General features: G+C 51.1%; 1 protein-coding gene and 1 long non-coding RNA gene across 2 annotated transcripts; one reads left to right on the top strand and one right to left on the bottom strand.

Annotated features, from left to right (window-relative positions):
* Positions 1-2,991: 2,991 nt before the first annotated feature.
* Positions 2,992-5,119, top strand: LOC118695036 (uncharacterized). Its single transcript, XR_004981499.1, has 2 exons — positions 2,992-3,244; positions 4,936-5,119. It is a non-coding gene; the product is annotated as an uncharacterized LOC118695036 (long non-coding RNA).
* On the bottom strand, positions 4,886-20,192 carry WNT4 (Wnt family member 4). The gene is made up of 5 exons (XM_036396416.2): positions 19,988-20,192; positions 8,655-8,890; positions 6,475-6,606; positions 5,964-6,106; positions 4,886-5,746 (listed from the first exon to the last, which is right to left on the bottom strand). The coding sequence occupies exons 1-5, from the start codon at positions 20,062-20,064 to the stop codon at positions 5,279-5,281; spliced, it is 1,056 nt and encodes a 351-aa protein (XP_036252309.1). The 5' UTR covers positions 20,065-20,192; the 3' UTR covers positions 4,886-5,278.
* Between the last annotated feature and the right edge of the window lie 1,266 nt (positions 20,193-21,458).

Genomic DNA, 21,458 nt, shown 5'->3' with positions numbered 1-21,458 from the left:
CCTGGTGGATCATTTAGCTCCTTTGGACCAAACATCTAGCATTGAGGCACTGCCAGAGCAGTCTGGGGATCCACAATGGTATGGAGCTCACCCAGGTAACACTCCTTGCACATGCACTTGAGAAAATACTGATGGTCAGATCTGGAGTTGGAGAAGGAATGTGTCGCCAGGTCTGGAAGCCAGCCTAGGAGAGATCATAGCTCCTGAGGACTTAACACAGGCACAAGGATGGGACTTGCATGTGGCTGCATCTCTGGATCCCTGGTAAGGAGCTTGGTGGCTTGGTGGCTGCAGAAACACCCTGGGCATACCTGTGAGGGATGAGAAGGGCAGAGCCCCATGCAGGTGCTGCTCGAGCTCCAGGTGTTAGTGTGGTCCAGCCTAAATGCTGTGAGGCAGGGCCTAATTCTCAGCCCAGCTCCTGCCCCTTTCTCCCCTCCACCCACATTGAGTGTTACAATTCCGTCCAAGGTAGGTTGCACAATTTATTTTCCTGTGCTTAAACCAGGATTTTGGCAGTCAGGGTTGGGAGGCCTCTCTGAGGAGCGCTGGCTGGGCGCCCTCCTGTTGTCACGGTATCATGCTGCTGTCAAAGGCTCTGCTTCTGCTGGGTGTCTGTCCTTCAGCATGGCCTTGTGCTGCAGCCTAGTGCTGCTGAAGGACACACTGCATGGCCAAGGCACCACTGACATCTTCAGCAAGTACAGGTGGAAGTGATGGTCACCCCAGTGTGAGTTCTCCTGTGCCAGACTGATGTGAGGCCCATCATGCCCAATTACGAGTGGCATGATGTGTGTGGTGTGGCAACTCTAAGGAGGACTGATCCTCTTCTTTACCTGCCCATGCAGTAAGACACCATTCTGTCCTTGAAGTATCTCTTTGGTAGTCCTAGACACTTCTTTCCTACTGTCTCCATCACCTTGCTTCCCTACAGCCAGCTAGTAAAGTCATGTGGATAAAGGGAGAGAAGGAGATGCAGGAGAATTACTGTGCTCATTGCTGAAGGAATATGCAAAGGGATTTGCTGTAATGTTCACTGATGGGTGTGAGGGAGGGAAAGGATGTGAGTGCTAACTTATGCTCTGTCAGCATCATTAATGTCACCCACATGATTTAATTGCTTTGCAAGGAGCAGTGGGTGAGGCTGAACATACCCAGGGATGGAGAATGAGATAGTTGGGAGTGATGGAAGTGTCCTTGCCTAGTAAAGGGCATAAGCGTGATGTGGTCAAAACAGCTGGAGAAAAATACCAGCTCTGCACATGTGCTTGGCTGTGCTGGGCTTGGACTGGATCTAGGATGGAGAGTGGGGAAATGCAAAGCCCAGAGTTTCAAATAGCTGAGGCTGAAGGTACCTGACACCTAGGTGGATTTTCCAGTAGAAAAGGCAATGAAAACAGAAGAAACAGATCATGGTGGTAAAGTTGTGAGTTTGGGGAACGGGAAAAAAATAATGAATTTACCCTTTGGAGCAGGGTGGAGAGGACTTGGAGGTGATGTCCTATTTTTGCTATGATGATCTCGAGTTGGCAGTGGGACATCCAGAAAGGTTTATGAGGGGGAGAGGCTGGGTGGAGATGTCAGCCTGTGAGTTCTCAGAGGAGGGATGAGCTTACTAAGGAGAAGGTGTTGGGGGACTGAGGATGAGGACCTAGTGCTGGGCCTGTGAGGCTGGAATGGGGCTGAGCATGTAGCAGGATGCAGTGGTGGGGAGAGGCATAGTGTGATGGGGTCTGATACATGTGGGATTCAGGGGACAGACAGAGTAGGTGGAGGGCCTTGGAAGAGGAGAACACATATATCTTGCTCTATGGTCACAGAGAAGTTAGTGTCTCCATACACCTTGTTTCAGGAGAAGAGTGAGGCATCTTTTTTTTCACTGGAGACAATTCCTTACCTGAGGCTGAAGCTGGAGTGGGGAAAAGAAGTGCTGGAGAAGTGGGATCCACCAGGGGAAGAGAGAAGCTGTTGGAAATAAGGGTTTTTCAGAGGCTCAGGCATCATTTTCTCCCATCCTACCATGGGAGGCCTTTCTGCAACAAGTTAAACTTAACAACATGTCCCTCAAGCCCTGCCACCACAGAGGTCAAAGGGAGAGAAGACATTGGTTTTACCACGAGCCTATCAAAAGGTGAGCTTTGAGAGCACACAAATGGAGAGCTACAGCTAAAGAAAGGAGACGAGGCAGGGTATACAGCTGGACCAAGCAGCAGCACCTGCTGAAGCAAGAAGCTCCAGACTGTAGGGAACAGTGTGAAAAGGATGCAGCCAATGCTTCTGGCTTGGAGGAAGGACAAGGGACAAGCAAAATGCACTTTGTGGGCAGCTTGGAGCATACCTGGGTATCAGGCACTGCATCCACTCCAAATCCAGCAAACTGCATCACAGCGATGTAGGCAAAAGGCAGCAGGTCCCTGACTTGGCATCTATGGGCAGTTCTTGCCCCCTCCCAGCTCAAGTGCACCTCAAGCCCACTGGCAGGATGCTTCCAGCAGCACACAAGGTAGCTGTGGCTCCTTGGCTGTGGGCAGGACAGGGGAGCAGTGTTCTAAGCAGATGGATATTGATGCCCTTTCTACAGGAGAAAGTCACAGACTTACTGAGATTTAAAATAAATTGCCTCTTAAGCCAGTGGTGTGTCAAGTGGTTAAGGCAGAAGCAGGCTATAATTCCAGTGATAGGAAAGCAGGGATGCTGTCTGTGGTCCAAACACCAGCACACCTCCTCTCTCCTGAGGAGAGACTGGAGGAGGGACAAAAAGAGCTTTAGTGTTCTTTTTGCATTGTCAGGAGGCCCCATGTGGGCACCTCTCTTCCTCGCTAAGGACTCTTGGGAGGAGACCAGCGACCATGAGGTGTCTGCAGCACATTATGGTTCTACGCAGCCCAGTGGAGCTGATTTCAAGACAGGAAAACCCCATGGCTTGTTCAGCACAAACTTAATATTTAATAGACAAAGTAAATATGAAAATGCATTTCTGAACCCCCCTGTGGTGTTGAAACTTAGTTATGAGAAGCACCAGAGTGCTGCAGAGCCAAACTAACCCTGGGTGGCATTTGCAGGGCTTAGCTTTCATTGCAGTCTGAAAAAATCCTATGTGCAGAGATTATCTCCATGCTGTTTTGAATTGTCTTGTTCAGCTTTGGCCCTCATCCTAGATGGACAAGGAGCAGAAGACTTGGCCAATGGCCTGAGATCTGTGACCTCCTCTGCATGAACTGGAAAGGGAAGAACTGTCTCTAAGGTATTTGAGGATTTGCAGCCTTGGGGGGCTGATGAGATGGAGTAATGGGAGGCAAATCTTAGATTTCCCCCCCCCCCCACAAGGGATTTAATGCTATACCCTTGGCCAGCTGAGCCAACTGAGAGAGGCAAACCTTGCTCTGGTGAGGAGATCTCTGGTTTGCACTGAAATGGATCAACCCACAGTGCTCCACCTCAGGACCCACCTAGGGTATCCCTCCCCACCTTCTGTGACATTTTGCTGGAGGTTTATTGGAACTGGTGCTGAGCAGGCAGGAGAGAGGCAGCTGGGCTGTGCTGGGGTTTGCCCTAATGCAAACCTCCCTCACCCTGCACTGCTTCAAGTCAGTTGTCAGCAGATGGTGTCTGGAGACCTTCCAGTGACCACAGGCTCTCCCCCAGCCCATAGCTACCATGGCACAGATGGGATTTCACATATGCCTGTGCATTCCCCCAACCTCTTCCCTCTCAGGAAAGAGCAGGAAAACTGCAGGTTTTGCAGAGACCCCCTCCTTCAGCTGGGAGGCCACAGCTCTGGGCTTTCCTGGACCATGCAGGGAGCTCCCTCCTACACAGGAGTGCTCGGCAATGCTGAGCCTCACCTGTTGGCTTGAGGTGTCATTTTGAGGTTTTCCTCTACTTCCCTTTTACTTCTTGACTCATATACCAGTGGGTAAGGGAGAGAGGAACTGGTTCACTTTCCACCTTCCCTCATAGTGTCTGCTTATTAGTTCTCCAAATATTTCATACTACAGCCCAACAGCAGGGACTCTGCACTAACCCAGTCTTAGGCAGACGGAAGCCAGAGCAGGCAGGACAGCACCTTATCTTCATGGCAGTGTCCTAGGGAGAAGGACAGGACTGTTGGGGCCCTGTTGCACTAAATCTCTGTGATTTCAGGGCACACATGGCAGCATTCCTTTGGCTAAGTCCTTCTCTTGTGGCTTCCTAAGGGTGACACAGCAATAGGGGCAGAGCACCAGCATCCCTTCACCCCCAATTGCTCCACTTTATACTTTTGCTTTTCCCAGCATTCATCAGGATAGGGACTGTCCCCCAGTGTCTTCCTCAGTGAGGAGAACAGGCAAATAGAGGAGAAAGAGGAGACCTGTTGTGGGATGCCTGTGAGGTGGGGGCAATTATGGGACAGAGGAGAAGAAATCAACTTGATTTTTCTCCCATCAGCTCTCAGCTCCATTAAATGTCAGTGGATTGCAGGTATCACTGCCCTTCACTGTCTCCAGTGGAACCAGGTACTGGAGAAGAGATGGGGGAAGGGAGCATGGTGGGACCAACGTGTCCTCCAATAGCCCCAGGCAGCCACTGAGGAGCTTCTGTAAATCAGAGCAGTCCCTGGAGCTGCACCAAAATCCATCCATTCCCAGGAGGCCTTCGAGCATCCCACAACAAGGGGGTGCAGGAGTGTCTCACATTGCCCTCATGAACTGATCACCCTGGCTGAGCTCCACATGGACTTAACTCTTGGAGGACAGTGCCAGCCTGTCACGACCTGCCTGTCCCTTGCTGTGCACCTGGCTGCACAGGCTGGCTGTGCTCCTTCCCTTCCTGAGGCTTAGCCAGGGCAGTGGCACTCCAGGATGCTCAGCACATGCCTTTAAACAAACAAAAATAACTACAATAGAAGATTTCAAATGCTGTACTACCCTTTCCTTAAACACTTCTTGTCTGCAGCACTCCAAAAGCAGCAGGAGCCCATCCGACAGGAGCTGGCATCACACAGGTCCCCAGATAGCCAGACAGCAAGCACATCTGCCGGCACAGGACACCAAGGGGCTCTGGCTTCAGCAATACATACAGCAAAGCAGATAAAACAAAATAAAGAAGCCAACAATGATCAGTTTTTTTAAACTTTAAATATTTTTTTCTTTAAAATCTGTTTTTCTCTGTGGTTCTGTCTCTGTAAAGAGCTGTGCTCTCCCTGCAGCATCTGGGTCACTTCCTCAGTCCTGGCTGTGGGGCAAGGGAGGAGCAGGGTCAGTTAAAGAGGATACAGGTGGGTGCCCTCCCCTGTGCATCACCGGCATGTGTGGATCTCCACCACCCGATGGCAGGGTTTGCACTTGACGGAGCAACACCAGTGGAATTTGCAGCTGCACCTTTCCACAACCTCCACTTCGTCCGTGTGAAAGCCACGGCCGCAACACATCAGCTCGCAGCCATCGATAGCCTTGGAGGTCTTGTTGCACTGCCGTCCACTGGTGCCCAGGACCCCATTCTTGAGGTCATGGTCACAGAAGTCAGGACTGGAGTCTAGGTAGACGAGGTCCTCGTCTGTATGTGGCTTGAACTGGGAGTTTTTGGGCACCAGCACTTTGGTGGATCCAATCTCGCTCTGTTCGACCTCTGTGGCACCGTCGAATTTCTCCTTCAGGACGTTGCCCACTTTGCGGAAGGGGGGCATGGCTTTCCAGCACGTCTTGAACTCACATGAGCCTGACACACCATGACACTTACATTCCACCCGCATGTTGTTCAGGATCGCCTGGAGGAACAGACCCAAGGAACAAGATGGGATGATCAGTGCGGGATGGACATAGCAGGGAGGGCGCAACGGATAGGGCCTGGGAGGGCTGTGCAGAAAACACTGCTGGGTGGGTATGGGATTAAAAGAAGCCCAAATGGCTCAAGCCATGGCTGCAGAGCCTGGCTGGGATGCTGCAGAGCGGTGCCAGCTGCCTAGGTTCTCTCCTTGCCATTACCTTCCTCCCTGCCTCGTTGTTGTGGAGGTTCATTAATGCTCTGTTGGAAGAGGCCCCTTTGCTCCTCTCACGGATGTCAACGAAGGACTGCGAGAAGGCCACACCGTAGGCGATGTTATCAGAGCAGCCCGACCACTGGAAGCCTGAGGCAGAGAGCACAGATGAGACAGGTACTGCCACCCCATAGTGCTTGAACTCTCCAGCCCTACTCTTCCTAAAATCCAGCTGGCCTGCCCTCTCTCTGTCTTGCTGCCTACTAGTCTGCGCCACATGGGAACAGGGGAAGCTAGGGAGTGTGGCCCTGGGGAACACATGGACAAGATGTTTTCAGTCCAATAGGTGATGCACTCAGCTCTTTCTGAGGCAGTCATGTGAACTAACCAGCATTTTTGGTTTTTTTTTAACTTTTCCCTCTTTTCTGGATGGCTTCAGAGAGTGGGCTTGAATTGCAGGTATTTTGGCTACTTTGCGTCTCCATACAGCTGCGGCTGCTCCCTGTTCAAACACTCACCCTGTGGGCTGCCCCCCTGCACTGTGCGGTCACATCCACACTTGTCCAGCTCTCCACTGCTGCAGGCTCGGGTCACGGCGAAGGCCACCCCTGCTGAAGAGATGGCATAGACGAACGCTGCCTCTCGTGTCCCTGCAATGGCACAAACCATGTTGGGAGAGGTGGGAGAAAGTCTGAGGACCAGTGAGCAGGAATTCTGGAGGCAATGCAGCCTGGTGGCCAAAGGCTCTTGGTAGACTGCCACATGTGTCTCTTCTCCTCTCCCCTATAAACTATGGTATGGCACATAAACTCCCCTGAAAATCTGGTCTGAAAGACAGGTCTTGGCAAAATATGCTGTACAGAGCTATCAGGCTAAACCCTTTGCTCTGTCACTTCCTCCTAAGATAGAGGCAGCACATGCAGGACCCTCATTGTCCCCACCCCCGGGAATGCTGTTTGCTTAGTGCCAAGCCTGGACCTGACTCATCAGAGACCCCTGGGTGCTGGGAGATGTTCTGCAGAAGTGAGCCCATTCTTGCAATAATGAAGAAGCTGGGAACTGCCCCACAGCATTAAAAACATGAATGATGGATTAATGATAAAACCTGGCAGTTGGAGAGACAGAGGCTGCACTGCTAATGTGGGCAGAGCTCTAGCTTATATGGAAGACTGTCTTGCCTTGCAGGGCAGCTCTGCCATGAAATCTTTCCTGCATCCATCTATTCTGGATGCAGGAAAGATTTCATGGCAGAGCTGCCCTGCTTTCCACATCCAGGAATATTCCCTGCAGCTGCAGATCCTTGCCATCCTCTTTCACAGGGTTGTGTAGCTCGCAATGCCTCCCAAACTACCCTGCAAAACCCTGTTCTGCTCCCAAAGCACCTCACAGAACCCTACTAGTGTCCAGGGTGCAGTGCAGTCCCAGTTTTTGTGTCTACCTATGTGGTGCCACATGGTTGAGAAAAACTTGTTTGGGAAGTTGGGCGCATTCCTGGGCATGAACATACAGAGTAGCAGGGGCAGGGATCAGCTTTAGCAACACACAATGCCCATTATCCTCTGAGGCTGACTGAAGGCACAAACCCTCCATTTCTGAGCAAGGAGGGCTGGTATTTGGGGTGGTCCCATGTTTGGTAGAGAGGGGCAATGGCTTGTGAGCAGGCATCGCTCAGCTTGCCAGTCAGAGAGAGGGCAGCTACTTTGGTGGTCGCATCCCAGACTTTGGTGGCCCAGTTGGCAGCGGCTGGGGAGGACCCAGCCAGTGTGGGACTGAACTGCCTCCAAGTTAATCGAGGTTAATAGTAGGATCATGTTGGTCGGTTTGTGCTGTGGCTGCCTAAAAAGAGACGACTTTTAGTTTCTGGTATTTCTGGTATTTCCAGTCCCTGAACCTTCACAAGAAGAGATCTTCACCCCTGCATTGAGGAAGGAAAGTCAAAAAAGGAGCCAGGGGGGATGCTTTGGTTTAGGGGTCCTGGGATGGGAGGTGAGATAGTGCTTGAGGGGAGGCAGAGATAGCACCTGAGGGGAGGCAAGGGATGCTTCAGTGATCTTAAGGGGTTGCAGAGGGGTTTTCCCCTCTGTATCCTCACTCCACAGGATTACAGTCCTGTGCTTCTGGGAAGTCTGGGTGCAGCTGGGGGCTGCCCTGGCCATATCTGGCCCTGAAGGCTGGTGGTGGGGGATGATGCTGCCACATGTTCTTCCCATGCCAGGCAGCACCAACCCATCCTCCTGACGGTGCCCCCATTGATACTCTGCTCAAGAGTGGCCATGTTGCCAGCCTGGCAACATGAAGCAGCCACTGCTTCAGCACTGCCCAGAAAGAGACTGAGTAAATGCACTTTAAATGGCTTTATGGAGTGGAGCTCCAAGGTTTGGTGGGGAAGATGAGACCAGGGTGACTTTAGGATGTTTGTTCAAACTTGGCATGTCCTTGTCAATTGGTGTGGAAAAGGTTCAGGAGAGCTGAGGAGCAGCAGGAATCTGAATATGCTGTAGCCAACATACTGAATAGAGCCCTACTGAAGTGCACAGGGACCCATCCACCCCAAGATCCAACACTGGATGGGCCATTCCTGATGCTATACAGCCACCGGTTCAGGGGCAAGCAGGAAAAATCCCACCTGCAGCCCACCAGGCTGCTTTTATAGCCATTCCCCCAGCAGCATCACCCCAGACACATCCTTCCAGCTCACCTTGTGTCACCACCTTGCCGAAGACAGGCAGGGTATCCAGTGTGGAGCAGTTCCAGCGGCGGTTGCGGAATTGGTACTGGCACTCCTCAATGGCCAGCTGGGCTCCGCGTCGCACCGAGTCCATCACCTCCAGGTTCCTCTTGCACATCTGCACCTGGCGCTGGATCAAGCCCTTCAGCTTCTCACAGGTCTCCTCCTCAGAGATGCTCCCTACTGAAGACAGCTTTGCCAGGTACCTGCCAGGACACCAGCACAACAGGTTAGGAGGCAAGGGCTGGGGGAGCCCATATTCATCTGGGACCCATGTTCAGCCTTCCAGAAAGCAAGGAGACTGAACCTCTTACCCCCTCCATAGCTGAGACCTGCTGCTCATCTGGGTCACCTTTAAATGTACCACAGCAGTGACTCTGCAGGATGCATTTCTGGCTGACAGAGAACAAGCCCAAGCAAAACGACCATCCCTCTGCAGCCTAGTTCCTGTCTCTTGGGGAGTCCAGCTGTTGGCTCCCCTTTGCCTCTGTTGCCTGCAAGGAAGATATTTTCAGTGCTGTCTGAATGTGCCTGGTCAGGTCTCCTGAGTATTGGCATATCCAAGTGCTACTAGGAAAAGCCAGAGGTCTCCAAAGTCAGCCAAAACAAGCAGGACAGGCACTTGGCTGCCAGCTCCATCTGCCACAGTGCTCCCACAGCGTGGCTGTGTGCTCATAACTGGCAAACATTGCCCCCCAAACCACTTCCCTCCTGGAGGCTGCTTTTAGCTGCCCCAGACCCCAACAGGCAGGGATGGCCTCTGGGAGCTGCCAGGTTTCCTGTCACTTGAGATTCAAGCAGGATTTGAAGCAAGGAAGCAGAATCAGGAGCCTACCAGGGCAAAATTGCACAGGCTGGGCACTTCCTCCACCAGCCCAGCTTGTGAATAGGGCCATGAGGTCTTTGCTGATCTGGAAAAGACTGGCCCTGTGTGGAGGGGACCATGTGTTCTGCTTTCCATAGTGACATCCTCATCAGTAAGAGTCACAGAGCTGCTCTTGGGTGTCAGTATTAGGGGAATGAGGGAGCAAACTCCTTGAAGAGCAAGCACGTCAATACCTCTCAGCATTTCCTTGTCCAGTGTGCGGGTATGATGGTCCCTGCTGCACATCCTAAGTAACTCAACCTCCCACCCCTTGTTGTGTTGTGGGCATGGTGTCCATGCTTGCCCATTTCCCAGTTCCATCCTCCTGCCCCAACCTCTGGAACACAGAAGGAGCTTAAGATAGTCCCAGTCAGATTTTCCAATGAGGCTGTGTGATAATTCAATATCCTCTACAACTATTAGTGACTATGTTGGCAGGTGTGTATATGAGACTCCCTCCTTCCTGTGGCTGCTGGTAGCCACTTGAGATGACGCTGCCATAGTGGAGCCCTGACCTGTTGTGGGCATGGAGGGTCCCCTGCATGGGACAGGTGTAACTCACACTTGCATCCATCCACTAATCACGCTGAGCTTTAGTGTCCTTGGGAATTGCCAGCATTGTCTCACACTGCTAGCTTCTCTGCACCAAGAGCTGCAACTACTGAGCTTTTTAGAAACTTCATTCCTTGACTCTGCATTTCCCAGCCCTACAGAACTTGTGGGTTTGTTTGTGTGTTTTTTTAACTCCTCCTCCCAAGTTGCAACATCCTGCAAAAGATTTTTCTTTTGAAGCCCTGCTTGTCTCCGAGAAGTGACTGTGCAAAAGTGGCTCCTGCTCCCTGCCTGTTCCCATGTGTCCCAGGAGCCAGATCTGCTGACTTCAGCCACAAAATCAAGTTGTCACAGCCTCTTCCTCCCATTAACCCTGCCAGTCTGCCCCAGGAGGAGAAAACAAGATTTTCTCTTCTGTGCATCAGCAGAATTATTCACCAGCTTGGTTTTATGCTCACAACTGGGGGGGGGGTGAGGTGGGGGGGGTGGGCCGTTAGAGCCAGGGAGAAAGCTGTCTTGGTTCACGGTGTCCGTGGGGAGTCTGCATGGCGAGATGTCAAACGTATTCAGTTTTCCCTGTGTGTGATCATGGAGGCAATGCTTCTCCAACAGCGGGAAGAGGCAGGCTGCTGCGGTTTCAGAGTCAAGTGCTGTTAGAGCCTTTATACCAGCAAATCATCTTTGCCCAAGGCTTCCTGCTCCTCCAAGGGGACAGCCCTGCTTGCAGAAGACAGGACCTGATGTAAACAGGTGGCTTGAAAAACCCACTGTGGCCAAAAGTGGTCAGGACTGTCACCTTTCTGCTGGCCCCCACACCATGCAATGGGTGTCCCCAACCCTGTGGTGCAGTCCCAGACATGGAGTGCAACAACTGCTGTTCTCACATCTTGCTGCACTTGGCTGACCTGGCGTGAAGGCACCAAACCACCTCTGAGAGCTTGGAGGATGTTGAATGCTGAGCACACACAGGGTGCCTGTAACAGCTGTCCCCTCCCAGGTCCAGCCATCATTCCACTTTGGGCATGGGGAAGATGACACACAGCAAAGTGGTAAGATTCAGCTCAAGACAATGTGGGTTATTGATCAGCTTTGAGCCTGGAAGCCAAGAAAATCAGAATCTATCTCCAGTACCAACTCCTTGTGCTGATTTGGCTTCCCCCTCTGCCTGGCATTTATCATGTCAGGCAAGCAGCTCCTTCAAAGCCAGTGAGACTGGTCCTACAGATGAGTCAGTGCCTGCTTTCAGTGCAGACACATTGGTGGAAGAGTTCTGCGACACAGATGTAGCATCCACATTATTATCAGCTCTGCTCAGGATGGGGTATCCATCATCTCCTTTTCTAATATATTCCCAGCTTGAGATTCTGTGGGCAATGTGCAGTAATAAATTCAAAGCATGCATAAAGTAAAGTGTGACAAAAGCCTTTCAAGCTTTTCCAAGGAGATGCACCTGATAATGTGCCTTCCCAACTCACATTTAATGCTATTTAGGATTATAAAACAAAGGCCAAGGATGTTCAAAGATAGGTACAGCTCTCAAGAACAGGTCTGGTAATTTGTTTTGCAATGCAGACAAATAAGATGAAACTATCCAGAACAGTGCTCTGGCCTCTCTCCTCCTTGACAGGGCCTGTGTCCTATCACCCCTCCTTGGCCTATGTTTGCCAGCCCCTCTGTGGAGATGGAGACAACTGTGCCTAAAATGCTGTGGTCCTATCATGCTACTAGTTTGTTACTCATCCAGGAGAACTATCACTGCTTTCCAAAAGACAAGGTTTTTGATGGGGGAGGAGGCTCCCATCCTGATCCCTGATTCAGGATCCAGAGGCTGAGGCAAGGATTTAAGGAAGGACTTTTGCTGAAGGACCTCAGCTTTCAGGTTCTCACATGGCATTTCATCACACCACATTCAGGAGCACCAGGTAGGAATTATCTTATCCCCTTCCCCTCTCTGGGGCAGATGAAGAGTTAGGTAAGAACTGGGAAACATGCTCTGCCCTTGTCAGCACTCAGAAGTGCTTCCATCTCATGTTTCTCAGGGCTGTGGAGCACCAAGGCTGTCAGGAACCAAACACATCTGCATCATCCCACGGTCCCCATAGAAACCTGACTGTAGTGCTTTGTCTGGTCGTTAACAAGAACTTTGCTCCAAACTATGTTTCCTGGGCTGAAGTGGTAGAATCTGCAGCCAAAGCCTTTGTCTACCTGCACAGAGAGATAGACAGGCACAGCAGGAGGAAGGCAACAAACAGCTCCTGCCCTCTACAAAGTCTCAATGCAGATCCTCCATCATGACATCACATCTTGATTGCTATGCAGAGCTCTAGATTATAATTTAAGTCTCAGATACAGCCTCAAAACAGCCCTGTTTGTGGAAAACAAACAATGGCGTATTTTCTTCCTTTTCACTGGGCAAAGAATGTTTCAAGAGGAGAGCTGCTGCCCACACCATTTTTTTAAGTTCTGTCTTCTTGCTTCATCATGGCCTTGAATATTTCTTTTTTCCTGCCTTTAAATCCAGGCAAGTCACTTGCACAACAGACTCCCTCTTAAGAGTCATTGATTTAGGAGAAAACTGACTGAAAGCCCTTCCTTTTTTCCCATCTGAAGTATTGAGATCAGGATTGAAGCCCATAATTTAAGCAGCTGCAGCTGATGCACTCTGCAAGATGGCAAATAAGTAAATCTCAAATCCAAGGAGCTTTGGAAAGGTGGGGGATGTCAGAAAGTTCTGCTTAAATAAAAATTATGATAATACTTTCATGAGGAAGAATAATTAGTGAAATGACAAGGAGACATTGAAAGAGCCATAGCATCTGGCAGATAGAGCCAGGAGGAGAGGGGAGAAGATTCCCTGCCATGGAAAGGTGTGGAAATTTCAGTCATTGACAAATACTCAATTGAAGTGGGTCAGAAAAGATACCTTGGAGAAAGCAGAGATCTCTACTGTTTCTTTTTTCCAAACAAATGAGTTTCAAGTGTGAACTCTTTGTATTGTCTCATTTTGGGAATATTTTCCTGAAGATGATAACTTTCAGACCCAGGCCAGTGGCATCCCTGATAAACCACTCAATAGATGTTCTGAAATCAGGCTCAGAAGCTTCACCCTGCCCAGCGAATACTCAACCTTCACATAAGGTTGAGTGGCCAAGGCCACAAAAAGCTTGTCCAAACCTTAAACTATGAAGATGATTCAGCTCTGCTCCTGTCTGAGAGGCAGCAAACACCTCCGTGCTTGTGGAGGGGTCAGCAAGAACATAATCTGTGCCTCCTGAGGGTGCAGGGACAGTCAGCACTTGCGATTGTCCTAAGGATTGAGACAGCTCATGCAGGCAAGCTTCTTCTGGGGAAGAACTAAAGGCTTGTTTATAATGTGAAAAATCCATGGAAAAACCCCATGCATCCCTGCATGCATATATCTGTGTCCATAGATATATCCATGCAGGGAGAGTTACTGACCAGTGTTATGGCTCCTTACAAGGAGCCATCCTGCAGATATAGAGAAGTGTTTTATCTTTGCCTTGTTGCTTTCTCCTAGCAAGCAGGGTGAGTGAAGCCATGGAAAGATGTCTCAATCTGGCAGGCCAGATGATCCTCTATGCAGGCCATACAGCTCCCATGATTTCTCAAGGTGTCCCACATTGGGCTTAGTGCCAGTCTCCATGTTCCAACAGCTCCAGGCTAGTAGGGCCCACCACATCCATGGTTCCTCCTCAAGCCTGCCAGCTTGGGAATGTTCCTGTCAGGATTTGCAGGAGACCTGCAAGGTTGCCCTAGTCCAGCTGCTGGCTCTGTAGCAGATTTGGCCCTCCTAGGGACCAGGCATCCCCCTCCTGGGATTACACATCCTGCCTTTCTAAGTGTAAACTATGATTTACAAGTCATCACTTGAGAACCTATCTGGTCTCTTCCTCAGAAAAAATACAGCGGTCTGCCTCAGTCCTTCCTGTCACAGTTAGGGCACCATCTCATGGCTGAAACCTGCTTTTCACACCTACTCTTCACCTCCAATTAACAGCTGCAGAGAGAGTCACCCAGGAGGAGGCAGTGCTATGCCTATACCTCCATCCCTCAGCTCAAGGGGGAGTCTACACTTCGTGTCCCCCATTCCTTGGACCCTGCATCTAACACCATGTGCGCCCAGCAAACACCCATGTCCCAGCCACTGGTGGTGGCTCACCTCCCCCCTCAGAAGTCTTTAGGGACAGCGAGATGGCCAGCTGCTCGTCCTGAGCTAGTGCTGCTTTTTGGCTTTCTGAGCACGTAGGGGCAAAATCTCCACTTTTTAATGGGGGAGAGGAGGATGGAAGCTGGGAAGAGCCTGAACAACATCTGTTTTGGAAATCTGCTTTAAATGTGTAGGAAATTTTCTTTACTTTATTAGACAATAGAAGCTACTCCTGGATTCAGGTACAACACCTAGGCCTTGTTGCAAGGAGAGGCAAGTGAAGGCCAACTTCTGCAGTGCTTCAGTCTAGACCTCATTGCAGAAAATCTGATGAGTTTAAGGTTTTGATCAGAATTTGCAAATACGTGACAAAAAAAGCCTTCTACGGTATTAGTTTGATCTCACCCAACTTTCAACAGACCCCAGGCTGCTCTCCATTGGCCAAGAGACTCAATTACTTTTCCTCACGTAATTTCATGAAAGCACAATACTGGCTCCAGTTCTGCTGAACCAGCCAGATCCTGCGAGGCAGCTTCCTGGCTGTGAAGTGCAACAGCCCATGGCGGGAGCTCCAAGAGAGCCTGGAGGATGCTGCCAGGGGTCACCCACAGGTGTCGGGGACAGACACCCCTGGGTAGGCAAGGCAGAGGTTACCTGCACTGAATATGCAGAGCAGAATCTACCATTCAAGCAGCCTTGGATGACTGCAAGTTTTCAAGCTTTAAGAAAAAAATCACCAATTATTTTAAGAGCCAGTGTCATTGCACTTGTAAGGAAATACAGAAGAATCTTCTAGAAACTGTTAACCTCCAGGATTGTTCAGCAATTTAATAATTTTAAGAAAGTAGCTGTAATGCATTTCTCTACATCTACAAGGATGAATTAATCAAGCAGACAGTAGCTCTCAGCAAAGTAACATAAACATTTTTTTGCTTCAGTGCAAAAGTCCAGTTTTGATTCATGGAGTCACATCAAGCCATTGCAAAAAAGAAACCTGCCTCTTGCTGTTACTCATTTTTGGAGCTTATCCAGTTCTTCACAGCCTGGCATGTAGAGTGGTTTTATCTCCTTCCTGTCCATCCTCCCTAGAGTTAGGTTCTGCTGTGAAAGACAGGGGTGTAATTTTACTTGAGGCTTTCTTAGGAAAAGACAGAAATTCCCATCACCACCGAGGAGCTAGAGAGCACAGGGCCCTTCTACACCCTGGCAAACACAGCCCTGAAGGGTGTCTGCCAGATAGGACCATTGCTCAGAGACAAGCCAAACTTGTTTGGAAGTCCAGTGCCAGGACTACTGGGTGCAACCTGCAGGGTGCAACCCACAACCAGTCCATTTTCATCGCTGAGATAAAATTAGCTGGTACTGTCAGAAGTGGCAAGACTTACAAATAAATAAAAATTAAAATATATATCCAGCAGTTTCAATTTCCTACCTCACAGCCTTGGAAACAGGTTCCATAGGTTCATGCACCAACCTTGTGGATCTGACAGGACTCCCAGAGCAATGCAAAGGAGCCCTGAGCATCTCAGAAGTAGAGAGCCATTCGTCCAACCCACAGCACCCCTCAAAGTAAGGAAATTCCTCATCAAACCCAAATGGTGCAACCCACCACCCTGGCTGCTGGGACCAGCTCAGATGTGACCAGGGAACCTTCCTGACACTGTCCTCACAGCAAAAACCATGGAGCATGGAGAAGGGAGTGGAGCTTGGCAGGAACAGCTCTGTGTTAGAGCTAGCAGCACCTGCCAAATCTGTGCCATGGCAGCATGGCATCTGAAGGGAAAATACTGAACCAGTTCCTCACCACATGGAAGATGGAGCATTGCAATGACAATGCAAAGAATGTTGTACAAAATTAAACTATGCCAGGCTCCAGGTGAAGTGATCTCTCCCCACTATCAAAACTGTGGAGACTCAACTGAAAAAAAATAGAGCCTGGTTTAAAACCAGAAGGATGCAAATGCAGGACCCAGGCATGCTTCCTCTCAAATCTTCTGCATTGCATAATGACCCAAACAAAATGAGCATTCCGGCTGCTCTTGCAACATCCCTACTCCTAAGCTGGCAGAGATGGGCACAGAGAATTGGGCCGCCTGTCTGAAAGCACTTTGTGATGTTCTGATGAAAGGAGGCCAGGGAAATCCAAACTCCTTTTATCCCTTCCTCACCAGCCCTTGAAAGTGGTTAGAAAGCAGCTGCTTAGCCAGGCTTGTTTGGACCTTCACAATGTCTTCAAGCTTTCCCAGAGCACTCATATATTTTTTTTAAGGTTTTAAAAGCCCATCTGTGCTCCTGGCCCTTTAAGCCAAGTTCCAAGCCCAGATGGAGATTTTAAATCCCTGTAAAGAATGGGTAGACAGAGCTGCTGGTGGTACACCCTGCTCTAAAACGGCATGACCATATCTCAGACCAAGCATGTCCATATGGAGAGCCTCTTCCAGAGCCAGTTTTAGCTACAAGAAAATGGAGAGAGGCTGTAATGATTCCCAGATAGTTTGATAACCAGGGGTCTCACCCCTAAAGGACCCTACCCTGTTGTATCTGATGTTTTCTGTTTCTGTTCTCTCATCATTCAAACCCTCTGAACAGCTAGAGAGCGAGGCTGTGGGCCCCAGTGCCTCATGCATTTAGTGGATGCTTACATCCATAACCCACTTTGCACATTTTCTAGTTCACTTTTTCACGTGGACTTCCTTCTCTCCAAAATAGGTAAATAAATTAATAACTAACTAACTAAACAACTGGACTAAAACCAAAGCCTGGCACTCCTGTGCCAACTGTGGAATGATGCTTGTTTGGCTAGAAGTCTCTATGAAACACCCTCAGCATCAGGATGAGTTTGGAGCAGAAGAGGCCTTGCTTCCAAATTCAACCACATCACTGCACATGTGGGTTCAAGTGTCTATGAAGTGCAAGTTGCTTTGAAAAGTAACTCATCTGCTTCCCCTGTAAAAGGCACAGCCTTGGACTCCTTAAGAGATAAAGCAGAAGCCAGAGGGACCTTCCCGCACACAGCCAACAAGATGTAAAAGGCTCTGTCTACAGCCCTTTATTTAATTTACAAACCTCTGCCTGAAGAGGTGGGAGGCAAATCAGAGCCTCCAAAGGCAGAAGGAAGAGCAAGCCTGAGGCTTTCACAAGAAGTGGGAACAGAGTATCTCTTCAGATTTGGAGAACAGAGACTTTCTGGATAGGCAACAAGGCAAGCAGCAACTCCCTAGACTCAAAACACTGATAAAAACCACCTGAGGTTTGCTTCCTAACCAGGGAGAAAGTAGGTTGGTTTGTTTAATGAAAAGATTTGGGAAATCCCTTCCAGCTCAATGGCCACTGTAGCAGAGTGATCCCTTTGAGAGATCCCTACATCATCTCTTTTTTATACTGGATGGGGCAGCTCATTGCATGGCCAAAACAAGTGCTTTCCCCACAAAGTCAGGCTTACAGAAACCCTTAGCTCAAGCGTTGCAAGCAGAGTATCTCCAAAGGACTGGGGGAATGCGAGTCTGTACAGGTTGAAAGAAGCTTTAGAGCTTTAGGAGGAGAGAAAAAAAAGCTCACAACTGAGCTTAATCTCTAATCCAGCAGGTTTCTGGAAAAGCAAACTTCACCGCACACTGCCATTCTGTGCACACACCTCTGTGCAGATTTATGTGCCTGGTGAGGCTGGATCCATCCCGTGTGCTGGGCACAAGCTGGCAGCGCACTGGGATAATGCTGAGCATGCTGAGCCCACACACGTGAAGACATACAAGGCACACTCATTCCTCGAATATCTGATAATTCCTGGGATCCTTCTAACTCTGTTTATTGCCTCCGGCAGTCTTTGTTTCTGATGTGAGAAGATAAACAATGGGAATTGTCTTAATCCTAAAGGCAAAGAATAAAAAGCACTGAGCGGGGGACGATCCTTTTATCATGATACATTTGCAACATCAAAAAAAGTTGACCCCCTTCCTTTGAAACGCACTGAAATGTATCTGCTTTTCCTCCCCTGTTGGCAGGAATGAGCCCTCCGCTCTTTGCTGCCGAGCCCCCCGCGCCCACCCTTGCTCTGCCAGCACGGACGGCTGCACACAGCCCTCCCTGACTAGTGCGGCGAATCACTACTCCGCCTCGCCTCCCAAATCCTATTCCAGCTGCGTGCGGCGCCGGGGACCGAGGGGAGTCCCACCTCTGCACATCCGTGCGGGGCAGCTTGCCGACCTCACTCATGAAATCCCCACTTTCCGCCGTGCCCGTCCCAGGGCAGCCGAAGCTGCTCCTCTCCAGAGATCTGCCATCATCTCACAGAGCTTCCTCAGCAGGACTTTCTTCCTGCAGGAAAAACACTCCCACAGTTCCCAATATACCTTCACCAGAAGCATGACAGCTTAAAAGACCACCTTGATAGCTGCTATGATCCACCCACCAGTTGCTAGAGACGTGCGGCATGCAAATCGCTCCATCTGGCAAAGAAGGAGGGGAGAAGGACTAAGCACTAACGCATCCTAGGCAGCCACCTTTTCCCACAGGCAGGACACTTGAAGAGTGCCGCTGACACTGGCACTTTCTCCAGGCATTGGTGAGCATCCTCGAAAAACCACCTACATCCCACAGCCTCCAGCAAGTCAAAATGTAAAGGCAGGAGCTGTATCCGGATGCAGAGAGGACTCTTTGCACAGGGGATGTGTGCCCATCTGAGCACCTGTGTTTGGGATACACGACACTCAGGATCTTTCACGCTGACAATCCTGGGAACTCCTTAACCTGTGTGGTGTACTTGCCCCTGCCGAGAGAAACCCATGAAGGTGAGATGGAGGTGGCCCACGCTCCTAAGCCGGAGAGCGGGTCTGCTGGGTGCGTGCACGGGAACTAATTAGTTCCCGTCAGCCGGCAACACGGGCAGCGGGGGAAGCACCATCTCCCACCAAAGCAGATTTATTAGGAAGAACCGATGCCTTCGTTCAAAGTTAGGTGGGAAAGTGTTGTCATGCTCCATCCCCTCTGACCCGGGAAGGGGGAAAAGGGGGGGTGTCCTCTTCAGAAAGTAGTCCCACCGCCTTGGCAAACACGTAGGAATTTTCCAGAACGATTTCCGCCCCTGTTTACCTTACACATTATTTCAGTGTTTGTTCAGCGGGTTCCCGATGTCATCGGGCTCCTCTGCGGCATGCAACAGCCCCCCGACACCCGTCCTCGTACCGGGAATGGGGGGCCGAGGCGTGGGCAGCCCTGCTCGCTGCAGATCCCCGGGCCCAGCACGTTTGGCCGCCCCAGCTCTGCCAAACCCTCCCCTGGACCGCTGGCCCTCGCGTGGCATCTCGCCAACACGCAGGCCCCACTCCGACCCGACGTCCTGACCTCCACCCGTGATCCCGGTGTGATCCGGATTCATAACTTAAGGACAAAAAATGGGACGGGGCTAGATAACCAGCCCCATTCCCATCAACCGCGATAACACTCCGCCACTGAGCGGCTGGGGAGAGTCGGCATCCCCTGCCGCCCACCTGCCTGCGGATGAGGGCTGCAACCCCACCGCCACCGCGGCAAGGGTCAGCGGGGACAGGGGACGGACGCGATGGCGACGAGCGCCCTATGCCCCGCCGGGGACCGAGCAGCATCGCTGCAGGGGGTCGGCGCCCGGTGCTGCCCAACCCCGCGGCACCTGCTCTGCGCCCCCGGGGCTACCAACAAGTTGCGGCGTGTCCGTGTTCCCCCTCGTGCCCCGCGGCTACTCACAGCCAGTTGCTGGCGTTGGCCGAGAAGGTGGCGAGGATGATGAGCAGCAAGGAGCGCAGAGAATACTCAGGGCTCATCCTGGAGGGCAGGCGGGGTGGGACTACGCGGAGCCGGCGGCGGCAGCGCCCCCGCCGCCCCGCGCCCAGGGCAGCCGCCGCCGCAGGTGGGCGCGGGCAGGAGCGCCGGGCGCTGCCCGCCTGATGCTCCCGCGGCGGCCGCTGAGCCCGACTGTCAGCGCGGTCGGCCCGTCCCGGGATGGAGCGGCGGGGCCGGGGGCGGGCCGGGGGCGGAGGCAGCCCCGGGGGCCGCCCCGGCTCCGCCGCTCCCTGGGCGGGACTCACTGCCGGGGACATCCCCGGGGCGGGCCGGCGGTGGGGAGGGCACCGGAGAGGGCACCAGGGGCTTCGGCGGCAGGGAGGGCATGGGGAGTTTCTCCGGTGACGTGGAGGGCAGCGGGAAATCTGCCAGCGTCCCCCACCTTGCTGCTGCACCCACCAAGCGGCACCTCTGGGTGGGTTCTCTGGGTGCGGGGAGAGACGAGGGAACTTCGCAGAGGGGAGGGGCGCGGGTTTCCGCATTTGATGTTTTTGGGGTAATTTCCTGGTCGCTATGAAGCAGCAGAGCCCTGAGATGTCCTGGCGCTGCCTGGAGTGCATCGCCCAGGCTGCCTTCTTCAACAAGCACCCCTTTGACTTGGAGTGATTTCCGAAATTCCAGTTTCTGAGAATTCACTGTAAATGCCAAAGTGCATTTGAAAATTTGCAACTAAGGAGAGGGGTCTGGGGGGGTTCTGTCTGGGGGTTCTATCAGGAGAACAGCATTTGGAGATGGAACAAGAACAAGTTTGCAAACCCTCTTGTCATCTCAATAAGGGCTGCCCCGTGGAGAGCTGCCAGTAGCTGGTGGCAGGCTCTAGAATGTGCAGATGGAGGGTGATGCTTGAACAAATATCAAAGCTTAAATTCACCTCTGGAAAAGTCAACTCTTGGGTAATCCCAAGAGCTCCTAACAGCATGTCTTAACCACCCCGAGGACAAGAGATGTGGTGGGGATCCCTATCTCTGCTCCATCCACTATGCCTCTGTCTATCCATATAGGCATAAATGACTTAATTTAAAGCCAGGAGCAACATGAGCTGGCTGCTTGGTGTGAAATACAAGATCCCAGGCAGCCACAAGTGTGCACCAAATCTCCTCTTGACGATGTTGTTACTTAGGTCCATTACTAAAACCTCTTGCTACCATCTCTAAAATCTTGCCAAGCTGGTTTGGAGCTATTCAAGATTCCCTTTGTCTTTTCAACTCCGTTTTCCTGTAGCTGGGGCACTCTTATTCAAAGCACAGCAACTTGCGCTAGGCTGCATATGCCTGTCTAACTTTATTACACCTACTTTAAAATCTCTGCATTAGTTCCCTGTCAAAGTGAGGATTTAATTTCAAAGTGCTTTGACTTATATTCCAGCTCCTGACAG

Source organism: Molothrus ater, chromosome 23 (genome assembly GCF_012460135.2).
Source record: "Molothrus ater isolate BHLD 08-10-18 breed brown headed cowbird chromosome 23, BPBGC_Mater_1.1, whole genome shotgun sequence".
NCBI lineage: Eukaryota > Metazoa > Chordata > Aves > Passeriformes > Icteridae > Molothrus > Molothrus ater.
This window is presented reverse-complemented; position numbering and strand designations above follow the sequence as displayed.